This window comes from Callorhinus ursinus, unplaced genomic scaffold (assembly GCF_003265705.2).
Source record: "Callorhinus ursinus isolate GAN/ISIS: 27379988/994484 unplaced genomic scaffold, GSC_fseal_2.0 scaffold27, whole genome shotgun sequence".
NCBI classification, from domain to species: Eukaryota; Metazoa; Chordata; class Mammalia; order Carnivora; family Otariidae; genus Callorhinus; species Callorhinus ursinus.
In genome coordinates, this window is record NW_027397089.1 from 15162056 (window position 1) to 15184326 (window position 22271).

Genomic DNA, 22271 nt, shown 5'->3' on the forward strand with positions numbered 1-22271 from the left:
GGGGTGTTAAAGTCCGCCACTATTATTGTATTGTTGTCAATGTGTTTCTTTGCTTTTGTTATTGATTGCCTTATAAATTGATGTTCCCATGTTAGGGGCATAGATATTTACAATTGTTAAATCTTCTTGTTGGATAGACCCTTTAAGTAGGATATAGTGTCCTTCCTCATCTCTGATTATAGTCTTTGGTTTAAAATCTAAGTTGTCTGATATAAGGATTGCCACCTCAGCTTTCTTTTGGTGTCCATTAGCATGGAAAATGGTTTTCCACTCCCCACACTTTCATTGTGGGGGTGTCTTTGGGTCTAAAATGAGTCTCTTGCAGACAGCATATTGATGGGTCTTATTTTTTTATCCAGTCTGATACCTTGTGTCTTTTGATTGGGGCATTTAGCCCATTTACATTCAGGTAACTATGGAAAGATATGAATTTAGTGCCTTTGTATTGCCTGTAAGGTGACTATTACTGTATATTGTCTCTGTTCCTTTCTGGTCTATGTTCCTTTTAGGTTCTCTCTTTGCTTAGAGGACCCCTTTCAATATTTCTTGTAGGGCTGGGTTTGTGTTTGCAAATTCCTTTAGTTTTTGTTTGTCCTGGAAGCTTTTTATCTCTCCTTCTATTTTCAATGACAGCCTAGCTGGATATAGTATTCTTGGCTGCATATTTTTCTCATTTAGTGCTCTGAAGATATCATGCCAATTCTTTCTGACCTGCCAGATCTCTGTGGATAGGTCTGTTGCCAATGTAATGTTTCTACCATTGTAGGTTACAGATCTCTTCTCCCGTGCTGCTTTCAGGGTTTTCTCTTTGTCTCTGAGACTCATAAGTTTTACTATTAGATGTTGGGGTATTGACCTATTTTTATTGATTTTGAGGGGGGTTCTCTGTGCCTCCTGGATTTTGATGCCTGTTTCCTTCCCCAAATTAGGGAAGTTCTCTGCTATAATTTTCTCCAATATACTTTCTGCCCCTCTCTCTCTTTCTTCTTCTTCCGGACTTCCAATTATTCTAATCATGTTTCATCTTATGGTATTACTTATCTCTCGAATTCTGCCCTCGTGATCCTGTAGTTGTTTATCTCTCTTTTTCTCAGCTTCTTTATTTTCCATCATTTGGTCTTCTAGATCACTAATTCTCTCTTCTGCCTCATTTATCCTAGCAGTTAGAGCCTCCATTTTTAATTGCACTTCATTAATAGCCTTCTTGATTTCGACTTGGTTAGATTTTAGTTCTTTTATTTCTCCAGAAAGGGTTTCTCTAATATCTTCCATGCTTTTTTCAAGCCCAGCTAGTATCTTTAAAATCATCATTCTGAACTCCTATTCTGACATCTTACTGATGTCCATATTGATTAAGTCCCTGGCAGTCAGTATTGCCCCTTGTTCTTTTTTTGGAGGTGATCTTTTCCATGTTGTCATTTTGTCCAGAGGAGAGTAGATGAGTGAAAGAACAAAATGCTTTCACGGTAACAATGACCCCAGAGAAATATACACTAAACAAATCAGTATTCCCCTAGCGCTGGAGTTCTGCTGTTCTCATTGATCGGTAAACTTGGTCTTGGCTGGCTGTTCTTGCTGATCTTCTGGGGGAGGGGCCTGTTGCCGTGGTTCCCAAATGTCTTTGCTGGAGGCGGAATTGCCCTGCCCTTGCCGGGTCTGGGCTAAGTAATCTGCTCTGGTTTGCTCTCGGGAACTTTTGTTCCCTGCAAGCTTTCTGTACAGCTTTGGAGGACGAGAGTGAAAATGGTGGCATCCCAATCTCCACCCCGGAGGAGCCGAGAACTCAGGGCCCCACTCCTCAGTGCGCCCCCAGAGAAAAGCATTCAATCACTCCTGTCTCCCTGGTCTCTGGCCACACTCTATGCTCACCCAGCCTGTGACTGAGCATTTCTATCTCTGGCACACAATTCTGTGTGGAGTCTCCAAACCCAGCAGATCCCTGTGGTGCACTCCCTCGCCACTCCTCCTGCGGGAGGAAGAAGAGTCTCCCCGATCTGTTGTTTTTGGGTCCTTGCTTGAAGAACAGTGGCCCGGCTGTGCTGTGGATCACGGTTTATGGCAACTCTGAGCTGAGAGCACACTCCTTGGCTCCGTCTCTGCAGACGGCTTCCCTGGGAGCTTTGCAGCACTCAGGCACTTCCGGTCTTTCTGTGACCCTGAGGGTCCCGAGACCACAAACTCCCAGTGAGAGTTCCAACCCCTGCTTAGCCACTGTAGCGATGTCCCTCAGTGGAACAGGCTTCTAAAAGTTCCAATTTTGTGCTCTGCTGCTCTATCACTTGCCAGAAGCGGCTGATGGAGGCTCCCTCCCCGCCGGAGTCTATCTTCCCAAATATTGCCTCGGATTCACTTCTCTGCATGTCCTACCTTCCAGAAAGTGGTCGCTTTTCTGTTCAGAGAGTTGCTGCTATTCTTTTCTTCAATCTCCTGTTGAGTTCGTAGGTGTTCAGAACAGTTTGATCCCTATCTAGCTGAATTCCTGGGACCAGATGAAATTTAGGTCTCCTACTCCTCCACCATCTTGCTCTTCTATAGTTATTTTTAGTACTCTTGTCTTTTAACCTTTATATTAGAGCTAAATGGTTAACACTCAACCATATTACACTATTTGAGTACTCTGACTTTGACTGTACACTTATTTTTGCCATGGGTTGTATATTTTCATATGTATTTATGTTATCTTATCAGTATCCTTTCATTTCAGCTTGAAAAATTCCTTTCAGCATTTCTTATAAGGCAGGTCTAGTGGTAATGAAATCCTCTAGCTTTTATTTGTCTGGAAAATCTTTATCCCTCCTTTATTTCTGAAGGACAGTTTGCCAGGTAAAGTATTCTTGATTAGCATCTATTTTAGTTCAGTACTTTGAATATATCATTTCATTCCCCCCTGACCTGTAAGCTTTTTGCTGGGAAATCTGCTGATTACTTTAGGGAGGGTTCCTTTTAAGTTACAAGCTTTTTTCCCCTCTGACTTCTTTCAAGATTCTCTTTTGTCTTTCATTTTTGACCGTTTCATTATAGTGTATTTTGAAGAGGATCTCTTTAAGTAGAGCCCGTTTGGGGAACTATGAGCTTCATGAACTTAGATATCCAAATCTCTGCCCAGATCTGGAAAGTATTCAATCATTATTTCTTTAAATGTGCTTTCTATCTCTTTTCTTTTTCTTCTCTGGAACTCCAACAATTCAGAGTTTTTAGGTATCCTAAGATCACATGGGATTTTTTCAGTATTTTCATTTCTTTTTTATTTTTCTTTTTCCTTTTTTGTTCTCCACTTACTGGATGATTTCAAAGTTCCTGTCTTCTAGCTCACAGATTCTTATTTTGCTTAATCCATTCTGCTGGTGATGCTCTCTGTTGTATTTTTCCTTTCATTTATAATATTCATCAGCTCCAAAATTTCTCTTTGCTTTTTTTAAAAAAAATTTCTATCTCTTGATAAGCTTCTCATTTTTTTTAATGTATTATTTTCCTGATTTTGTTGAACTGTCTTTCTGTGCTTTCTGTAGGTTATTGGGTTTCCTTTGAAAAGCTATTTGAATTCTTCATGTCAAACAAATCACATATCTTCACGTCTTTGAGTTTGGTTAGTGAAAGATGATTGTGATCCTTTGGTGGTGTCATGTTACCTTGATTTTTCATGTTACTTAAAGTTTTGTATTGTTGTCTTCAAATTTGAAGTAGTCACCTCCTCCAGTCTTTACTAACTGCCCACTTCAAAGTGTTCAAACTCATGTTTTGTTCCACAACAGTGATGAAACTTCCCTTCTGCAAACCTGGACTTCCACATAGGCTCTTTCATCTGTGGATGACTGTTAAAAGACACTGTTTTCCAGGAGCTCCCTAACCATGGCTAAGAGGAGCTTGAACCAGTTCATGAGCCACTTCAAGGTCCTCAGCTGGGACTGAGGTCTGTGTGTCTATTATCTGGTACATGGGTGGGTGAGAGTCCTCCTAGATCCCTTGGTATATGGTGTTAGGTTCCACAGCTCCCACAAAGATACTTTTGTCTGTGAATGGATGCCAAATTTTTGTTGTTGGGTGAGGGATGTATTTTGCAACTATGATGCTAATTTGACTCCCAAGTTGATTTCAGAAAAGCCAGGAAGGAACCAGATTAAGAGGACCAATGTCAGGACCCTAGCTTATGTTTTGCTTGTTGGTTTGTTTGAGTTAGAATGTAAAACTGAGGAAGATTTGAATAAAGAATAGCAATTAGGGTAAAAGCCTGTCAGTAAAGAACAGAGAGTGATTAGATACAATTTGCATCATGTACATTGATGGCTATGTCAGCTGGAGATATGGTAAATGTCCAGAGTTGTTGAATAATTAGAGAAATAATCCTCAGCAGGAAATCACTTTATTTTCAAGTGAGGTAGATGTGAAGGTCAGATATTTGTCATTCTCAAGTTTAGCATTATGTATTGCAGACAGCAAAATTCACAGAGAAAAGCTATTCATTTATAAATATAGCTCAAATTAAACTGCTCTGCATTGTGGCTATTTTTCACAGTAATGTACACTTAAATAAATAGTCACTTATTTAACAAACATGTATTAAGGGCATAGTATTATGCTAAGCACTGCAGAGTATACCAAATATATTTCCCACAATTTTTACAATCAGTATATTTTCAAAACAATTGAAACTACAGGATGAACCACAATGATAAAAGTTTCAAGAGCTGAGATAAGGCAGTGAATATCAAATGGATGGTGTAAACAGTAGGTATAACAGGAGGCCAATGGGGAGAAGGATCACCAGGAGCAAGGGTGACCCAGGAGCTCCAGAAAGGATGAGATGTTTGAGCTGAGCCTGGAAGCTGAATTGAATGTAGAAGGTAAATAGAACATAAGTAGAAGTATGCTATAGTTTGCTAGAAGGACTGGAATGTATTTGGTAAACAATGAATGAACCATCTAGAATATAAGTTTTGTGTTGGGGAGGGTGGTTATAAAGGTAGGTGGGCTAAACTGTGTAGTACTTTAAATATTAGGCTAAGGGATTTGAGTTTTACAAAGATTCTTTTAGCGTTTTTATTGATATGTTAAAAATGGAATTTTAGGATGTTTTAATGCAGAATGGATTAAAGGAAGTAGAAAACAAAGATAGGAATATCATAAAAATCAATCAAAATAACCTACAGATGAATTAATAGAGAATATAGAATAGGATTTTGGTAATAATAAAAGTAACAGGAAACTAAAAACGGTTGCTGATGATTATACATAGGAGTATTGGAATAAGTTAAAATATAGAAAATAAATTATAGAGAAGTTTTGATCAGGGGTTACTTGAGGTTGATGCAACAATTTTTTGAGATAAGTAGTCAAGACTGAGGGGTACCTGGGTGGCTCATTTGGTTGAGTGACTGCCTTTGGCTCAGATCATGATCCTGGAGTCCCAAGGTCTAGTCCCGTGTCAGGCTCCCTGCTCAGCAGGGAGTCTGCTTCTCCCTCTGACCACCCCCACGCTCTCTCTCTCTTTCTCATTCTCTTTATCAAATAAATAAATAAAATCTTTTAAAAAATTTAAAAAAATTAGTCAAGACTGAGAGTTGATTTTAGAAAGTAGAGAACTATAATTTAGAACTATTGAGTTTAAAGAGATAGCAAGATATCAGAATGTACATGCCCATCAGGCAGTTGAACATATGTAAATCGAGTTCAGGGAAATATTTAAAGTAGAGATATAAATTTAAGAGTAATTTATATAATCTTTGAAGTCACAGACTGAATGGAATTTTTTAGGAAATTAGTTTGAAGAGTTAAAGCCCTGAATATAAGAAAATCTTGACACTGAAGGGCAAAAGGTGAAGCCAGCATTTATTAAGCCACTATGTACATTAACTAGTTTAAATTTATGAGAGCTAAGGAAGCCTCAGAAAGAGTGCTATCAAAGAGGTTTAGAAAATGTATGGACAGTGAAGTTTCATCAAGATCCTGAGAATAGTAAAATTCATGAAGGAGTAAAGATACTGGTGTTGGAAAGAGATCAATTATCATTAGCATATGATTTATCATAGGTTTAAGAACAATTTATGGTTTGTTTCATTAAGAAATAATTGGTAATCTTTGAGGGTCAGTGTTTCCTTGGTAAAAAAATCATAAAACAATGAAATATTTATATCTGGGCTGCCTACTCTTCACTATCCACTGCTTTGCATCATATTCTTTGAAATGGGAGATCTATGTCATAATGGGCCAACTCTAGAAGAATCATTTCTTATTAATGAAATACAAGCCAAATACAATCAATGGGATAATTATTATTAAAAAATTGTCTTTTATCAAGAAATTGATGTTTATTTAGATTGAAGTACATCTAGGATGGAACAATGACAAATTTTTTTTAAAAAATCTATAAAAAAATTGAATTGGGATAGTCAGAGGACTTAGCCAAGTTAGTTTTAAAAGGATACACAGAATATTGTTATTTTTACATGTTGAGCATTGCTATCATCTGTACTTTATTTTCACAACCCTCTTTTTTTTTGAGACTTATTTATTTTATTTTAGAGAAAGAGAGAGCACGATTGAGAGGGGTAGAGGGAGAGGGAGAGAGAAACTTGAGCAGATTCCATGCTGAGCATGGAGCCCAATGCAGGGCTCCATCTCACGACCCTGAGATCAGCCCCTGAGATGAAACCAAGAGTCAGCTGCTCAACTGACTGTGCCACTCAGGCATCCCTCCTACACCTTTTTTTTTTTTTTAGAAAGAGTTAGAGAGAGCAAGTGTGTGAGCAGAAGTGTGTGTGTGGGGGAAGGCAGAAGGAGAGGGAGATAGAATCTCAACCAGACTCCATGTTGAAGTGCAGAGCCCCACATTGGACTCAGTTTCACGACCATGAGATCATGACCTGAGCCAAAATCCAGAGTCAGACACTTAACTGACTGAGCCACCCAGGTGCCCCTCACAACGCTCTTTTGTTAACTTTACTAAATCTAACTGTTCTCTTCTCCAACAGGCACCATAATTTGCTTAGTGCCATGTACAGAACTTGCATTGTATGTAGAGTGCCATTTGTGGGGTAATTAACCACTTGAGAAATGTTCCTCAAAGTGTGGTCCATGGACCACTTGTGTCAAAGAGCCTTCTGGAATGCTCATATTTGGGAGCAGGAGAGAAGAAAACAAGTTTATATATGAAAGAATAAGGGGTTCTATGAGACCAGTAATGCCTATAAAACACAGATGTAGAAATACCAACCTACAGGTGCCTGGGTGGCTCAGTTTGTTAAGTGTCCAACTCTTGATTTTGGCTCAGGTCATGATCTCAAGGTCATGGGATGGAGCCCCACATTGGGCTCCATGCTGGGCATGGAGACTGCATCGGATTCTCTCTTTCCCTTTCCCTCTGTCCCTCCCCACCCCTGGCCCACATATGTGCTCTCTCAATCTCTCAAAAAAAAGAAAAGAAAAGAAATACCAACCCACAGTTACAGAATCAAAATCACTGGGAATTGCACATAGGAATGTATATTTTAAAAGTAAGAACTCCAAGCTACACATACACATTAAAATTGTAAGAAAGTTTTTAAATAGAAAATAAAATGTAAGAAATTGTGTGTGTGTGTGTGTGTGTGTGTGTGTGTGTGTGTAGCCTGGGTTCTTATTGATGTGTTTGAGTCTACTTCTTTCTCTCCTGTTCATTTTTTTAAAATATATTGATTTCAGTGTATTAAAGTTCAAATGTGTGTGTGTTTTAAAATCTAGTACCCGATGTCTATCACCTCAAATGGTTAAGCAAATCCAACAATAAAAGGGAACACATTTAAAAAACACATTTAAATCTTAGGTATTTTTAATATTCTGTCCTATAGCTAAATTTGGGCTGATAATAGTTGGAAAGAAAAGTGAAAAGAAAAATAAAGGAAAAGAAAATAGAGGAGAAAGGAGAGGAGGGAGAAAAGAAATGAGAACAAAGTTTTATCCTTATTGCTTTTGAAGCCAATTCTTTTACTGTTGGAGAACTTGATATGGTCAGAAGACAAGTTTAAGGGCTATAAATGATGAGATCAAGTTTTTACCCCTGTATTGTCTCTCAAGATACATTTGTCTTCTTATAGAATGAGACAAGCCCCATCATTTCTTCTCCTTTATCCCTTCTGAGCCTATAGCTGGAAGGTCTAATACCATGGATATTCATAGCAAGATGGAACAGACCTTTTAATTAATTACTGTATGAGTCACTTATTGGTAATAAGGCTACATAAGTCTTTTTTTTTTTAATTGAAGTATAGGTGGCTTACAGTGTTACATTAGTTTCAGGTGTACAACATAGTGATTCAACAAGTCTATATGTTATCCTAAGCTTACCACAGTGTAACTACCATCTGTCACCATACAATGCTATTACATTATCATTGGCTATATTCCCTTTGCTGTACATTTTATCTCCATGAATTATTCATTCCATAATTGGAAGCCTGCATTTCCCACTTCCCTTCACCCATTTGCTCATTCCCCTACTTCCCTCCCCTCTGGCAACAATACAGTTTGTTTTCTATATTTATAGGTCTATTTCTGCTTTTGTTCATTTATTTGTTTTTTAAATTCCACATATAAGTAAAATCATATGGTATTTGTCTTTCTCTGATATATATATATATATATATATACACATACCATAATTTCCTTATCCATTCATTAGTCAATGGACACATGAGTTGCTTTCATATCTTGGCTATTGTAAATAATGCTGCCATAAATATAAGGGTACATGTATCTTTTCAAATTAGTGTTTACATCCTCTTGGATAAATATCCAGTAGTGAAATTACTGGATCATATGGTATTTATTACTATTTTTAATTTTTTGAGGAAACCACACTGATTTTAATAGTGGCTGCACCAATTTACATTCCCACCAATCTACATTACGTTGTTGTTAGGAATGTGCACAAGGGTTCCCTTTTTTTCCACATTCTTGTCAACACTTGTTATTTCTTATCTTTTCTCCTGTTAATTTTCATATAGTAACTATTCTTTTCTATTTTGTCTCTTATGAAACGATTAGACAGCCCTCCATTTGAGGCATGTCCTGCTTCCCTTTTCCTCACTTGAAATCATATTATTTTGTTACAGTGTAAGAGTCTCTGACAGTGTGAGCATATTCAATAGCAGAAAGAGTCTAGAATCCTTATTGATTACTTTTAAAGCCTTCAAGAATACACATATTCTGGAGCAGCTAAAAGAAAAGAGTGTGGAAGTGACACAGATGAGGGGAATTCATGAGACCAAGAGAGACATTGTAGACACAGCAACGCATAGAGACATGCAGATGTTAAGGCTAGAGGCATTTTATAGTGGGCTATATGGGAAAAATGCTAGAAATATTTAAAAAAATTTTTCCAATATAAATGGTTTTTATATGTTTCCTTGTTATATAAACTGAGATATTATTTTAAAAAATCTTGGCCAAGATTCTAAATAACTGACTTATTTTGTCAGTCTCTGTTCACTAGAATAAATCATTTTGGGCTTCTTTAAAAGGGGAAAATTTTAGCAATTTTGTTTTTGCTTGTGAATTCACAGAAGGAAAGTAATTCTTAGAGGAAAGCTTCAAAGATTCAATATAAGATAAACAATTCTTTTCATCACACTTAATATTAAATATAACAGAACTGCAGGTGGAATAATTCATTTTAACATTAAAATGAAGCACAACTTCTTTAGTCTGATTACTTCAGAATGTGAAAATACTAAAGGCCCCCAAAATAAGTAACAATTAGTTAAAACTTGAAATTAGCAAAGAAAATATTTGGAGAATTTATAGATAGATTTTTCTGTCATTTATATTATAGTGTTATCTCTGTCTTCAGATAAACAGAAGAAATAAAATAGTCATTTAAAGGAAGCTGTGAAAAATGCAAGGCATGAGAACTTTGTTGTGATGATTTTTGCAAGGTGAACAAGATCCTAATTCTTAGTTGCTCACATCAGAAATAATTTGACATTCTTTTATTCAACAAAGTATTCATTGAGCACCTACTGTATACCTGACATTGTTTTAGCCCCTTGGGTTATAGCAGTGACACAGGGCAGTGGAGAAAGTAAAGAAGGAAAGGAAGTTTGGAAGTGGCAACAAGTAGTGGTTTTGCAGTTTTCCATGTAAGAGTCAGAAAGGACCTCACTGTAAACATGGCAGTAAGACATAGTCCCTCAGGACATGTGAGATTGAGCCATGAACCTGGGGAAGAACATTCCAGATAAAGTGAATAACAGGTACAAATGTCCTGGGGCAGAAACATGCTGGTCATATTTAAGGAGCAGGAAGGAAGTCACTGAGGCTGGAGTGGAGTGATTGAGGGAGTCTGTGGAGATGAGGTCGGAAAGGTCACAGAGGCCAGATTGGTAGGACCTCATCGATTAATAAGTACTATGGCTTTAATTGTAAGTGATGTGAAGCCTCACCCACAGAAGGATATGAGAGAAGAATGACAAGATCTGACTTTTATTCTCAAAGGAATATTCTGATTCCTAGGTTAGGAAGAGATTAGAAGGAAATACAGGCAGAAGCAGGGAGACCTGTTAAGGGATTACAGCAGTGATTCAGGTGGGGGATGATGGTGGCTCGACCAATTTATGGTAGTTGTGGTAGCAGTGAAGGTGCAAAGTGGTGGCATTCTGGATTTATTGTGAAAGCAGAGCCAACAGAACTTGCTGATAAATTGGTTGTAGTTTGTGAGAGATGTCAAAATGACTCCAAGGACTTTAACTTGAGCAAATAGTAGGATGAAGGTGCTATTTCCTGACATAAGAAAGATTGTAAAAGAAGCAGGTTTAGGGGGCAATAATCAGAAGTTTGATTTGGTGTATCTGAAGTTTGTGATGCCTATTCAATTCCTACTAGAGTTGTTGAGTAATCAGTTATACATACGCCTCTGGATTTTAGGGAAAATTCCAAGCTGGAGTTATAAATATAGAAAAGAAAGACATGTGAGTGATATTTAAAGCCATAGGGCTGGAAATAGAAAAGAGAAGAGGTGTAGGAATGAATTCTAGGGCAATGCTAAGAGACTGGGGAGAAGAGACTGAGAAGTCAGACTGCAAGAAGTATCACTTCATTATTAATAACTTTCTTTCAGAGGACATTGGCAATGTATAGGCTCTAGGGGCCATAGGTGTTTCTTTTACTTTTGGTAGGATTCACCTAGTCATTTGCTACTTACCCATCACTTGACCTAAATCTTAAATTTTTGCTCTAACTCACTCTCTCCCCTCCCTTCATGCCTGCATCACATTTGTTTTGAATACTCTTATTGTTAGTGCAACTTCATCTCACTATAAAATGCATTTTTGAAAACTGTCAAAAGGAATTTGGGGATTTTATCTGGTGAATAAAATGGGTGACCAGTTTGGTTAATACCGCTTTTGATCAAATATTAGGCGTGACTATTGAGTAATACCACCAAGTTTACTGTGTGGTTTATGTGCTAGATCTAAAAGCAACATCAACAGGCATGTTCTAAAACCGTTTTGAGCAATGACATGACTGGAATAAATACTTCCAAGAGGACTATTTTCAATTAATAATCACATATCATGTACAAATGTAAGTTCTGTCAAATAGATTAACACCATTTCTTAACGTTCTATTACCTTATCACAAATATTTATGTAGATGCTTAAAGTCTATGAACACGCTGATAGCCATAAATATATCTAATTGAATCTTCATTTCCCAGACTAAGAATTTCTTAAACAACTCCTATTTCATTTAAGATGATTATCTTATCAAAAGCAATTGAAAATAATTATTTTAATGAGTCAAATGTCTACAAAAACACATCTAATATTTGCCCAGTTCTTACAAAAATTGAGGATTATGAACACCACAGATTTACAAACAAGCATCCTTGGATATCTGGCTAGTACTAAGTTTGTAAAGGATGTATCTACTGCAAATTATGCCAACTATTTGTTCACTGAACAGGTATTTATTAAATTCTAGTGTGTTCCAGATACATGTCATAATGAGAAGAGTTTGCTCTTTTAAGTCTTTCCAAGCACGTTGTGAGAGACGTATATGCATAAGGGATGGAGCCAAATAGTGCTACTGAGTTTCTCTATATCGAGCGGTCTCCTGGGGAGTTTTACCACATGGAGAACCTGTTTTGAGTAGATTAAGGGAAGACTGGAGAAGTAGCTAGGCTTAGAGTTACCCCTTTCTGTATACTGCACACAGACTGGGACCATTAATCAATTACACGGTGATGCAAAAACCTCCCTCTCTTAATGACAACGTTTCAGTTGCTCTACAGGCCTCTGCCTGGACCCATCTTCAGAGAGGAATGGGCTATCAAGGAACAGCTTTTAGTTTTCTTTAAAAGCTAACTACCATTGCTGTCCTAGGTTCTGGGATTCAAAGATGGGGCTCCTCTCCTCAAAAAAAATATTATTATTTTTTGAGGGGAAAGATATATCTTGAGTAATTACATCGGAACATGGTAACTGTTCTGGTGGTAGAAACTCAACATACTCAGTGGGCATCTGGGGGGAAAGCCTAAGAGTTACTGGCTTTACAGAGAAAGTGCTGACATTATTCAAAGAGATGAGTTAATCTTCCACTAAGCTCAGCAGGATGAAGCAGATGTAAATTCTTGGGACCTAGCTTTTTTTCCTCTGGATCCTAATACTCTACCTATTCCTGCATTTTCAAACCTTTTTCACTAGATTTGGTCTGACACTTCATTGTGAATAAAGTCTAATTTTCATCCTAGGACATTTCCTGTAAAATATTTTATAGTCTTTACCCCAGGGATCACCATCATACTGAGGCAGAACATTGTAATTGGCCATTGTTCCTCACTTAAACTTGGTGGCTGGCCCCATTCCTCTCACTCATGTTGACATTAATTGCCAGAAGGAGGAAAGTGATTTCTAAATGTAGGTTTACATGTTTCTTATTAGAAATAATAAACTTACAATGTTTTTCATGTGTTTCACTAGGATGGTCAGTTTCGCATCTTCATGAGATATCACTAACTGCACCTTAGGCGTCTTGTCAGGAAACTTCTCACCTGATAAAGCAATAGAATTTCAGTGGGTTAAATTGGAAGTGGTTCATCACAGGATAAATTAAACATTTAAAGACTAAAATGAAACCTATGAATAATGTGCAAAAGAAACATTCTTCAGATCACACAGAAAACATAATACTCTTTAGGAAAATAGTTGTTTAAAGATGGGATTTGTGTCTAATCATCCTGAACCAAAACTTCCTCCTCATATTTTGTGTTTTTGATTGATTTTGTGTTTGTTTTGATTATTTTCCCAATTGTTTAGTGCCATTTTTGGCTTCAGTTTTCTCAACATTTTTGGCTTCAGTTTTCTCAACATTCACTACAATAAGCTTAAGTATTAGAGAGTTGAAGTGTTGGCTTTAAAAGTCAGTGAGCCTGGGGTTCAGGTCCCAGAACTATACTTAAGACTGTGCTATGTGTGTATAATTAACTTATGACTAAGTTAATTGAATTCCTTAAAATGGAGATAATAGTTACCTTCTTCAGGATAGTTGAGATGATCAACTGAGAAATTAAAAAATTTTCACAATGTAATCTCTCAATAAATGTTTGCAATTAGTAATAGTTTTCTCCATATATTTGCATTCATCTCTTCCTGTCTATTTCCATAGCTTCTAGTTCAGACTCTTAAGAATCTCTTGTCTGAACTACTAGAACATTCTCTTCTCCTCTCCTAAAGCCCAAATCTATTTGTACACAATTAACCAGTATGTTCTTCCTATAGCAACTTCTCTAAAATTACTCTTTTGATAAAAGTACTGTTCATAGCTTTCCAGTGCTTATGAAAAAAAAATCTGAATTTCTCAGACTTATATTATTGCTTCTTATTGAATCTTTCTGTTTTTTTAATTTCCCATTGTTACTATCCATGCTGTAGTCTGTATGTTCAATTCTACAAACATGCTCTGCTATTTCCTTCCAGTCATTGCTCATATTATTCTCTTTATTTGAAATGACCTCTTCCACCATTTTTGGCTATTGAACTTTTATCTTTCTAAAAGGCCTAATTAAAATGCTAAATAACTTCTGTTGTCACCTCCCTTTGCACTCCCTTAGCACAGCCCTTATTACTTAATATTTGTATCATAATTATTATTTTAACATGCTTCAATTTGCTTAGTGGATTATTATCTCCCTCAAGGCTTACTTTTTTCCTATATCCCCAAGGGATATATAAATCAGTGCCTGCTCCTTAACGTCACACCAAACATTTATTTAATAACAAAAGTAGTCTTATTTTTTTCAAGTTATATTGTTCCATCATTAAAATTAAAGCTTTGGTGTTTTAATTAAAAATTTCTGGTTTATAGCCCCCCAATTAAGCATAATTTGTAGTTTTTCTGATGTTTCCACTGGTTACTCTGGTTGCATGTTCTCTGAGGGAAGTTAGAGAGAAGTTTATTAGTAACAAGAAATTTGGCAATGTTCTACTGTGGGCTCATTGTGCTCCACAATTGTTTTCTGAAAGTCAGTCTCAGCTCTCTAATCCTCTTTAAACTTTGATAATTAAACCTTACTGGTATGTTTCCTTCTCTAAAGATTTTTACAATGTGTAAAAGTAGTTTACACATTGTATGTAGGTAATATTAATTAATGTTATTGTTAACGTGGATTATGACATTGAAATAATTAAAATTGGCATTGTTTCTTACAATTGAAATGGTAATCACATAAAAATAATAAAAATATTCTTCCTTAAAATATTTTTATTTGATTACAATGACTGAGAGAAATTGTGAGTTAGAGATACTGAGATAATTCTGAATGTAGTACTGAGGTAAATTGCATTTATAGTAAAAAAATATAATTGGGTTTTTGGTATAAGCATGTTAAAAATGCTGATGACTTTTTGATGCACAATGAACATTATTTTTGAATTAAAGAATGAAAAGATTACTACATAGAAACTCAATGTGTTTAATCAGAGGAGTTTTAATTTGAAGGTGAGAAATTAGCATAAATTTATGATTGTCTAAATAATAACCATATAACTGTTACTTGAACTGACTGAAGTGATATTCCGCTCTGAAACTCTAGTGCGAGGTTAGTGACCAGTATCCGTCAATCACAGCAGAGTTCAGAATTCAGTGAAAATTCAGACCGCCAGGAAGTTTTAATAGTCAATGTGGTAATAGTAGAGGTACTTAGTATTTCTAGAACTCTTACTGTATGCCAAACATTGGGCTAAGAGCTTTATGTACATGAACTAACTCAATACTCAAAGCAAGTCTATAAAGTTTGTGTTACTTCTGTTTTACACATGAGGAAACAAAGGCATTTCGTCAAAGGTCATGTAGACAATAAACCATGCAGGGTTAAATGATCTCTAAAGTCTATGTTCTTAAACATCATGCTGTAAAGGGGCAAAGAAGGGGCAATAATCTAAGGGAAAGAGTTAAATGAAGAACCCAGAGAAGAAGAATTTTGAGAATAGTTTCATATGGACAAGAAGATGGCTAGAATATTTTGGTTTTCTGATTCAAGTTAGTCTGGAGAATCTGATTATGCTTAATCTGACCATTTATAATAATCTTAAGAGCTGTGAAAATAATATCGATCCTATAGCATGATTGTGTCAAAATGTTTGAATGCATGACACTGTAGCAGCTAATATAGCACTTATAATGCCCAGTGTGTCCATTAATGTTAAAAAAGCAGCATTTCAAAATCTTTTTATGGGTGATAATATATTCATATAACTAAAAAATAAAAATTTATTTTAAAAATATACAGTAAAACATCTTTATCCCATTCCTAACACCTATCCCCCCAGTTCCCCCACCATTATTTCATTAGCTTCCCATATATCCCTCCAGAGGGACACACATCCTTCCAGTTTCTCCATATAAGCAAAAATGAATAAGTACTTTTACTGCCCCCTCCCTGCTTTTCCTCAGAAGGAATAGCACATTTACTAGCACAAAGATCTGGGAGAAATTTTTATAATCATACAAACTTCTTTATTTTTTAAAATATATTTGCATATTATTCCATTATGTGAAATGCCATAATTTATTTAATTAGTTCCCCATTGATGGGCATGTGGGTTATTTCCAAAGTTTTCCAGCTGTTACAAACCATGCTGCAACAAACAGCTTCGTATGCATGTCATTTTGTACCTGTGCACAAATATAAGATAAATTTCCAGTAGCAGAATTGCTGGTCGAAGGGTATTAGCATTTGTAATTTTGATAAATGCTGCCAAATCACCTTCCATGGACGTTGTACCAAATTGCATTACCATCAGCAGTGTATAAGAGTGTCTGCTGATTTGTAACCAAGCTTATTAATTAAATTTTTGAATTTTTGCCAATCTGATGAGTTAAAATAATACCTGTGTAATTTTGATTTGCATTTTTATTATGAGTGAGTTTGAGGATGCTTTCTTTTGTTTAAGAGCCTTTGTATTTTTTTTTTTTTGGTGCATATTGTCTTTTCAAATTCTTTATACAATATTCTATTTGGTCATTGGTCTTTTTTTTCATCAATTTCTAGGAGATGGTTATATATTAGATAACCAACTGTTTGTGATAAATTGTAAATATTTCATCCATTTTGTCATTTATCTTTGAATTTTTTAAAACTTTGCTGTAGTTTTTTATATCCTGCAAAATTATCATGGCTTCTGAATTTGTACTCATAACTATACTAGCTCATCCTCAGATTATAAAGGATTTTTTTCTATGTTTTCTTTGTCATATATATGACTTTGTTATTTACATTGAAAGTCTTTCATCCATTCTATTTATGGACATTCTATTATGTTCTATTTATTCATCCTTTTTGGGCCAACACCACACTGTTTCAGTTATTGAGGCTTTGAAATAAATTTTATATATGATAGGGCTAGTCTTACCTCTATGCTTTTGTTAATTTTTTCTGGCCTTTATTTATTTTTGTTTATGAACTGTAGAATTAACTTATCTAGTTAAAAATAAATCCATTAATATTTTTAAAAATATATTCAAAATTAGAAAAGAAGACATCCAAATGGTCAAGAGACACATGAAAAAGTGCACAACATTGCTCGGCATCAGGGAAATCCAAATCAAAACCTCAATGAGATACCACCTCACACCAGTCAGAATGGTTACAATTAACAAGTCAGGAAATGACAGATGTTGGCGGGGATGCGGAGAAAGGGGAACCCTCCTACACTGTTGGTGGGAATGCAAGCTGGTGTAGCCACTCTGGAAAACAGTATGGAGGTTCCTCAAAAAGTTGAAAATAGAGCTACCCCACAACCCAGCAATTGCATTACTGGGTATTTACCCCAAAGATACAAATGTAGGGATCCAAAGGGGTATGTGCAGCCTGATGTTTATAGCAGCAATGTCTACAATAGCCAAACTGTGGAAAGAGCCAAGATGTCCATCGACAGATGAATGGATGAAGAAGATGTGGTATATATATACAATGGAATATTATGCAGCCATCAAAAGGAATGAAATCTTGCCATTTGCAACGATGTGGATGGAACTTGAAGGTATTATGCTGAGCGAAATAAGTCAATCAGAGAAAGACATGTATCATATGACCTCACTGATATGAGGAATTCTTAATCTCAGGAAACAAACTGAGGGTTGCTGGAGTGGTGGGGGGTGGGAAGGATGAGGTGGCTGGGTAATAGACATTGGGGAGGGTATGTGCTATGGTGAGTGCTGTGAATTGTGCAAGACTGTTGAATCACAGATCTGTACCTCTAAAGGTAAATTTTGAGCAAAGATGTGAAGGAGGTGAAAGCATGAGCCATCTGTTGGTTATTGTGATGATTTTGGGCATAGTGTCTTATTTTATACTTCAGTGGAAATGCTTTTCCACTGTTTCCCTGTCACACCTGATGTGGGCTTTGGATAGCCAAGATAGATACATTTTCTCATGTTAAATCTTTAACTATTTATTTTTATTTGAGTGCTTTGTCAAGAAATTTTATTGAAATTTATCAAATGCCTTTTCAGAGTCTATAGAGACAACCATATGATTTTGTCCTTAAATCTTTTTATTTATTTATTTATTTATTTTAAAATTTAAATTAAATTAATTAACATATAATGTATTATTTGTTTCAGGGGTACAGGTCTGTGATTCATCAGTCTTATATAATACCCAGTGCTCATTACAACACATACCCTCCCCAATGTCCATCACCCACTTACCCCATCCCCTCACCTATTTCCCCTTCAGCAACCCTCAGTTTGTTTCCTAAGATTAACAGTCTCTTATGGTTTGTCTCCCTCTGGTTTCATCTTGTTTCATTTTTTCCTCTCTTTCCCTATGATCCTCTGCCTTGTTTCTTAAACTCCTTAAATCTTTTAAGATGATAACATGTATACTGTATATTACCAATATTGAAAGATTCTTGCATTTCTGGTCCTGGTGAATTATATTTCTTTTGTGTTCTGATGGACTATTTTGGCAAATATTTTACTTAGAATTTTCCAATGATACTCAGAAGTGAGATTAGGTTGTGATTCATTTTTTGCTGTTCTTGTATCCTTGAAGCTACAGGCATAAATACCTTAAGAGCTTCATAAAAATAATACGGAAAATTTCTTTACTTTTTTCTGCTCTGGAATTGTTTAAATAACAGCAGGAATATCTACTTTTTAAGGGTTTTATGGAATCCCTCTGGAAATCATCTGAACTTGGTACTGTTCTAAACGTTGCTTTTTGAAGCATTCTCTTTTCTATCAAACTTGATCTTTTCTAGGGCGAGTAAATTGTGTTTCCCTGGAACACTATTTCAGACAGATTTACAAATTTAGCTTTGTAGACTTGAACAAAGTTGTCTCTTATTATCCTTCAGTTTCATCTTTTTCTATGGTTACTTCTTGATTCTCCTTCTGTATTTTATATATTTGTATTTGTCCCCATTCTTTTGATTATCTACTGGCTTCTTTATTGTTTACTTTCAGCTTCCAGATTTATTTATTCTGTTTTCTGTGTTCTAACTCATTAATCTCTACTTGCATCTTCATCCATTTCTTTTTTTCTTTTTTTATTCTTTTGGTTTGTTTTAAGGTCTTATTCCAACTATTCCAATTATTGAGCATTGCTTTATCTCTCTCCTATGGTTTCTTGAGGTGTACAGCTATTCTTTAGAAATTTTGCAATTTTGTTTTTTAAGTCCTTTTGGCCCAAGAGTTGTTCAAGAGAGCTTATGTTTTTAAATCTCCAAACAAGTATCTTCTAGCTTTCTGAATTTTTAAAACTAATTTCTCACTTTACTTTCTCATGATTAGAAAATGTGTCTGTACTATTTCTACTTTTTAGGATTAATTGAAATTTTCTTTGTGGCCTAATATATAATCTATTTTCATGATAAAATGTTTGATATAAATTAATAAATTTTGCCTTTTTTAATTTTACTATTTAGTTTTCTATGTATCTAGTTATTTTTTTTCACTCAGTCTTTCATAAATCAAAAAAAGTGAATTAGAATATCCTATTACCAGTCTGTTGTATATTTTTCCTTGAATGTTCCATAACTTCTGCTTTATATATGTTGCTGTCATATAACTGATATATATATATATAACCATTATTTATATATAACTGCTCATATCTTTATTGAGAATTGTACTTATTATAGTTTAAATATTGCATTCTTATTTAATTCAGTGCATCTTGCCTAATATACCTATGCTTGGAGTTTAATTTTCAATTTTTAAATCTCATTTTGTCTTAGGTGTGTTTTTACATGAAGTATAGAGTTATGATTTATACTTTTGTTCCAATTGGCAATTTTTTTCTTTATGGATGAATTAAGTCCATTTATACTTATTGATATAAAAGATTCATTTTCTCTTTCTTCTTACTGTTTTATGTTATTAAAGAAATACATTTTTGTTTTTATGATTTTTAGAGAAAGTCTTTGGCTAAGGAATTTGTTTTTATTTTTATGTACTTGTGATACTTAGAAAAGCTTTTACTTTTGTTCTAGCAGTTACTTTTATTTAGTATTCTTAGACTTTTATTTTTTTGACAATTTTGTTTCCTAATAGAAACAGAGATAAAATTAGTGTGCATAATCTTTTGCACTCTTCATCTACACCCAATTATATTCAATGTTGTGATCTTACTGTTTCTCTAACACTAATATTGCATAAGTTAAGATTTTTTTATTGCCTGATTTGTTAGATTTTAGTGATATCTTTGATACCCAGCTATTAGAAATGAAGTAATTAGAGAAACTCTTGTCTCATCTTCTTTTCATCTTTTCTTGCCCACATCAGCCACAAGTAAAAGTCTAAAATAATTTTCTAATTGGAAACATGACATTGTATGACATAATATAGTAAAATGCATAATTTTAAAGCTTTCAACTTTCAGAAACAACTTAATATAAGTATTTATTTCTAAGTAGTCCTAGCCCTCCCCTTCTGTCCTTCCATATCATTAAAATTTACATTGAAAACCTGGTACCATACTTCAATCTATAGATAATTGATCTGGGCTCTGCTTGAACAAGTAGCTCTAACATAACCAGAGAGACCCTGTCATGGAGACTGTGGCTTCAGGTTCCCTTTTAAATTAGCATCTCCAGTTGGAGGTAGTGATGTGAGGTAATGATTAAAAACTCCTGTTTGTAACCATTTGTAATTATCAATGACATCTAAACATGCTCATTAATTCAGCCTCTTAACCCTGACAACTGTTGTCTTTTGTCATTTTCTACTCCATTACCTATGTTATTGTCTCTATACCTTGACAAAAATCTATCTTCTGCATGTCAGTGTTGTGTACTGGTGGAGGATAGATAATTTTATATTTTTGTGGAGGTACGATTTAACATGGGACCTATATTAATTTGGAGGGAGTATAGAAGATCATGTCAGTAGAGAGTTAAAGAATATACAAGATAAAATCCAGCAACTTTCTGGGTAGTGCTTTGGTTGAATGTGGTTGAGTCCATAATATTTAATGTGATAACATGTAGAAGATTTTTTTCCAGGTGATACTTCAAGAAATTTCTAGTGGCGGGGAGGCAGTGAATTCCTTGTGCCAGGGCACCACCACAGGAAGTGGTAATTGTGAGGGTAGTAGCATGATTACGGACATGGATTATGTCTTCATGGATTTCTAGTCTACAAAGAAACACACAAGCCATAAACATCATTGCAATAATTTTGAAGAAAAAGCATTTTAAGAGTATATAGCAAAGACAAATAAGATGAGATCTGAAGGATGCAGACAAAACAAAACAAAACGAAACAAAATGGAGAAGGTAGAATAGGGTCAAGTGGTCCAGGCAGAGAAAGGTGCATCTGTTAGACACCGAGGGGCTTGTCTTAGTTGAAGAACTGGAAAAACACAAGAATCAAGAGAGAGAAGGGCCTGATATTAAGGCTGGAAAGGGAAATTGGGGGATGTCAGATTCTGCTGGGATGCCGTCATGAAGATTTTGGTCTTTATCCTAAGGGCAGGGGTAGCTACATAATTTCTGAGGCTCAGTGATATGAAAATGCAAAATGAAAATGTGGGGTTCCTTTTACAAAAATTATTAAGAATTTCAAGACAGTGACAGCTGAGTATTAAACCAAATGCAGGACTTTTCTAAGCACTATGCCTAGTGTGACTGTACCGGTCATAAGCCCATGACATTGGCCCTACCTAAGGGCAGTGAGAAGCCAAGGAAAAGTGCGAAGTACAGAAGAGTGATGATTGGATTGGCACTTTAAAAAGACAAATTCTTATATTGTTCTACCAAGGCATGTTTAGTTGGTGAGTAAAGGCAAAGGAATATTAATATCTCTCAGATCCAGGATTACAAATTATTACTAATATGATCCTTACAAGTCATGTGCTTAGATACATAGTTATCCAGAATCTACTCAAACTTCTTAGTAGAAGTAGTAAATATGGTAAAGTCTTGAGATTTTTGCTTAAGGTCATCCACTGTCAACCAACATTTTAATACACTTAAATAATTTTGTCCTCTAATCATTTAGCAACATAAGCAGAAAATTTCAACTAATTAACAAGAACAGTGCTTAAAATAAATGTTGTTCTTTTTTGTTTATGAACATGACAAAAGTATGAAGAATTTGGAGGTATGGAAAAGAAAATAATTTAAAGAATACAAGGAGGACCAACTTTCTGCTAATCCTTGTTTGTTGTAATTATTTGCATATTCTGCTTAGAAGATGTGTTTTATTGTTTTAAAACAATAGGCTATATTTCATATGCAACCAAATATTGAGAATCAAGTCTTTTGTCCATCATCATTCTGCCAAAACAAGTC

The 22271-nt window shown here is 35.3% G+C and overlaps 1 protein-coding gene across 1 annotated transcript in view; it reads right to left on the reverse strand.

Annotated features, from left to right (window-relative positions):
* PIK3C2G (phosphatidylinositol-4-phosphate 3-kinase catalytic subunit type 2 gamma) overlaps window positions 1-22271 on the reverse strand; it is a 364908-nt gene that overhangs the window by 23698 nt on the left and 318939 nt on the right. The window contains exon 31 of the mRNA XM_025879676.2: window positions 12930-13024. Coding sequence (XP_025735461.1) covers window positions 12930-13024 — 95 coding nt within the window. The remainder of the gene's footprint in view (window positions 1-12929; window positions 13025-22271) is intronic.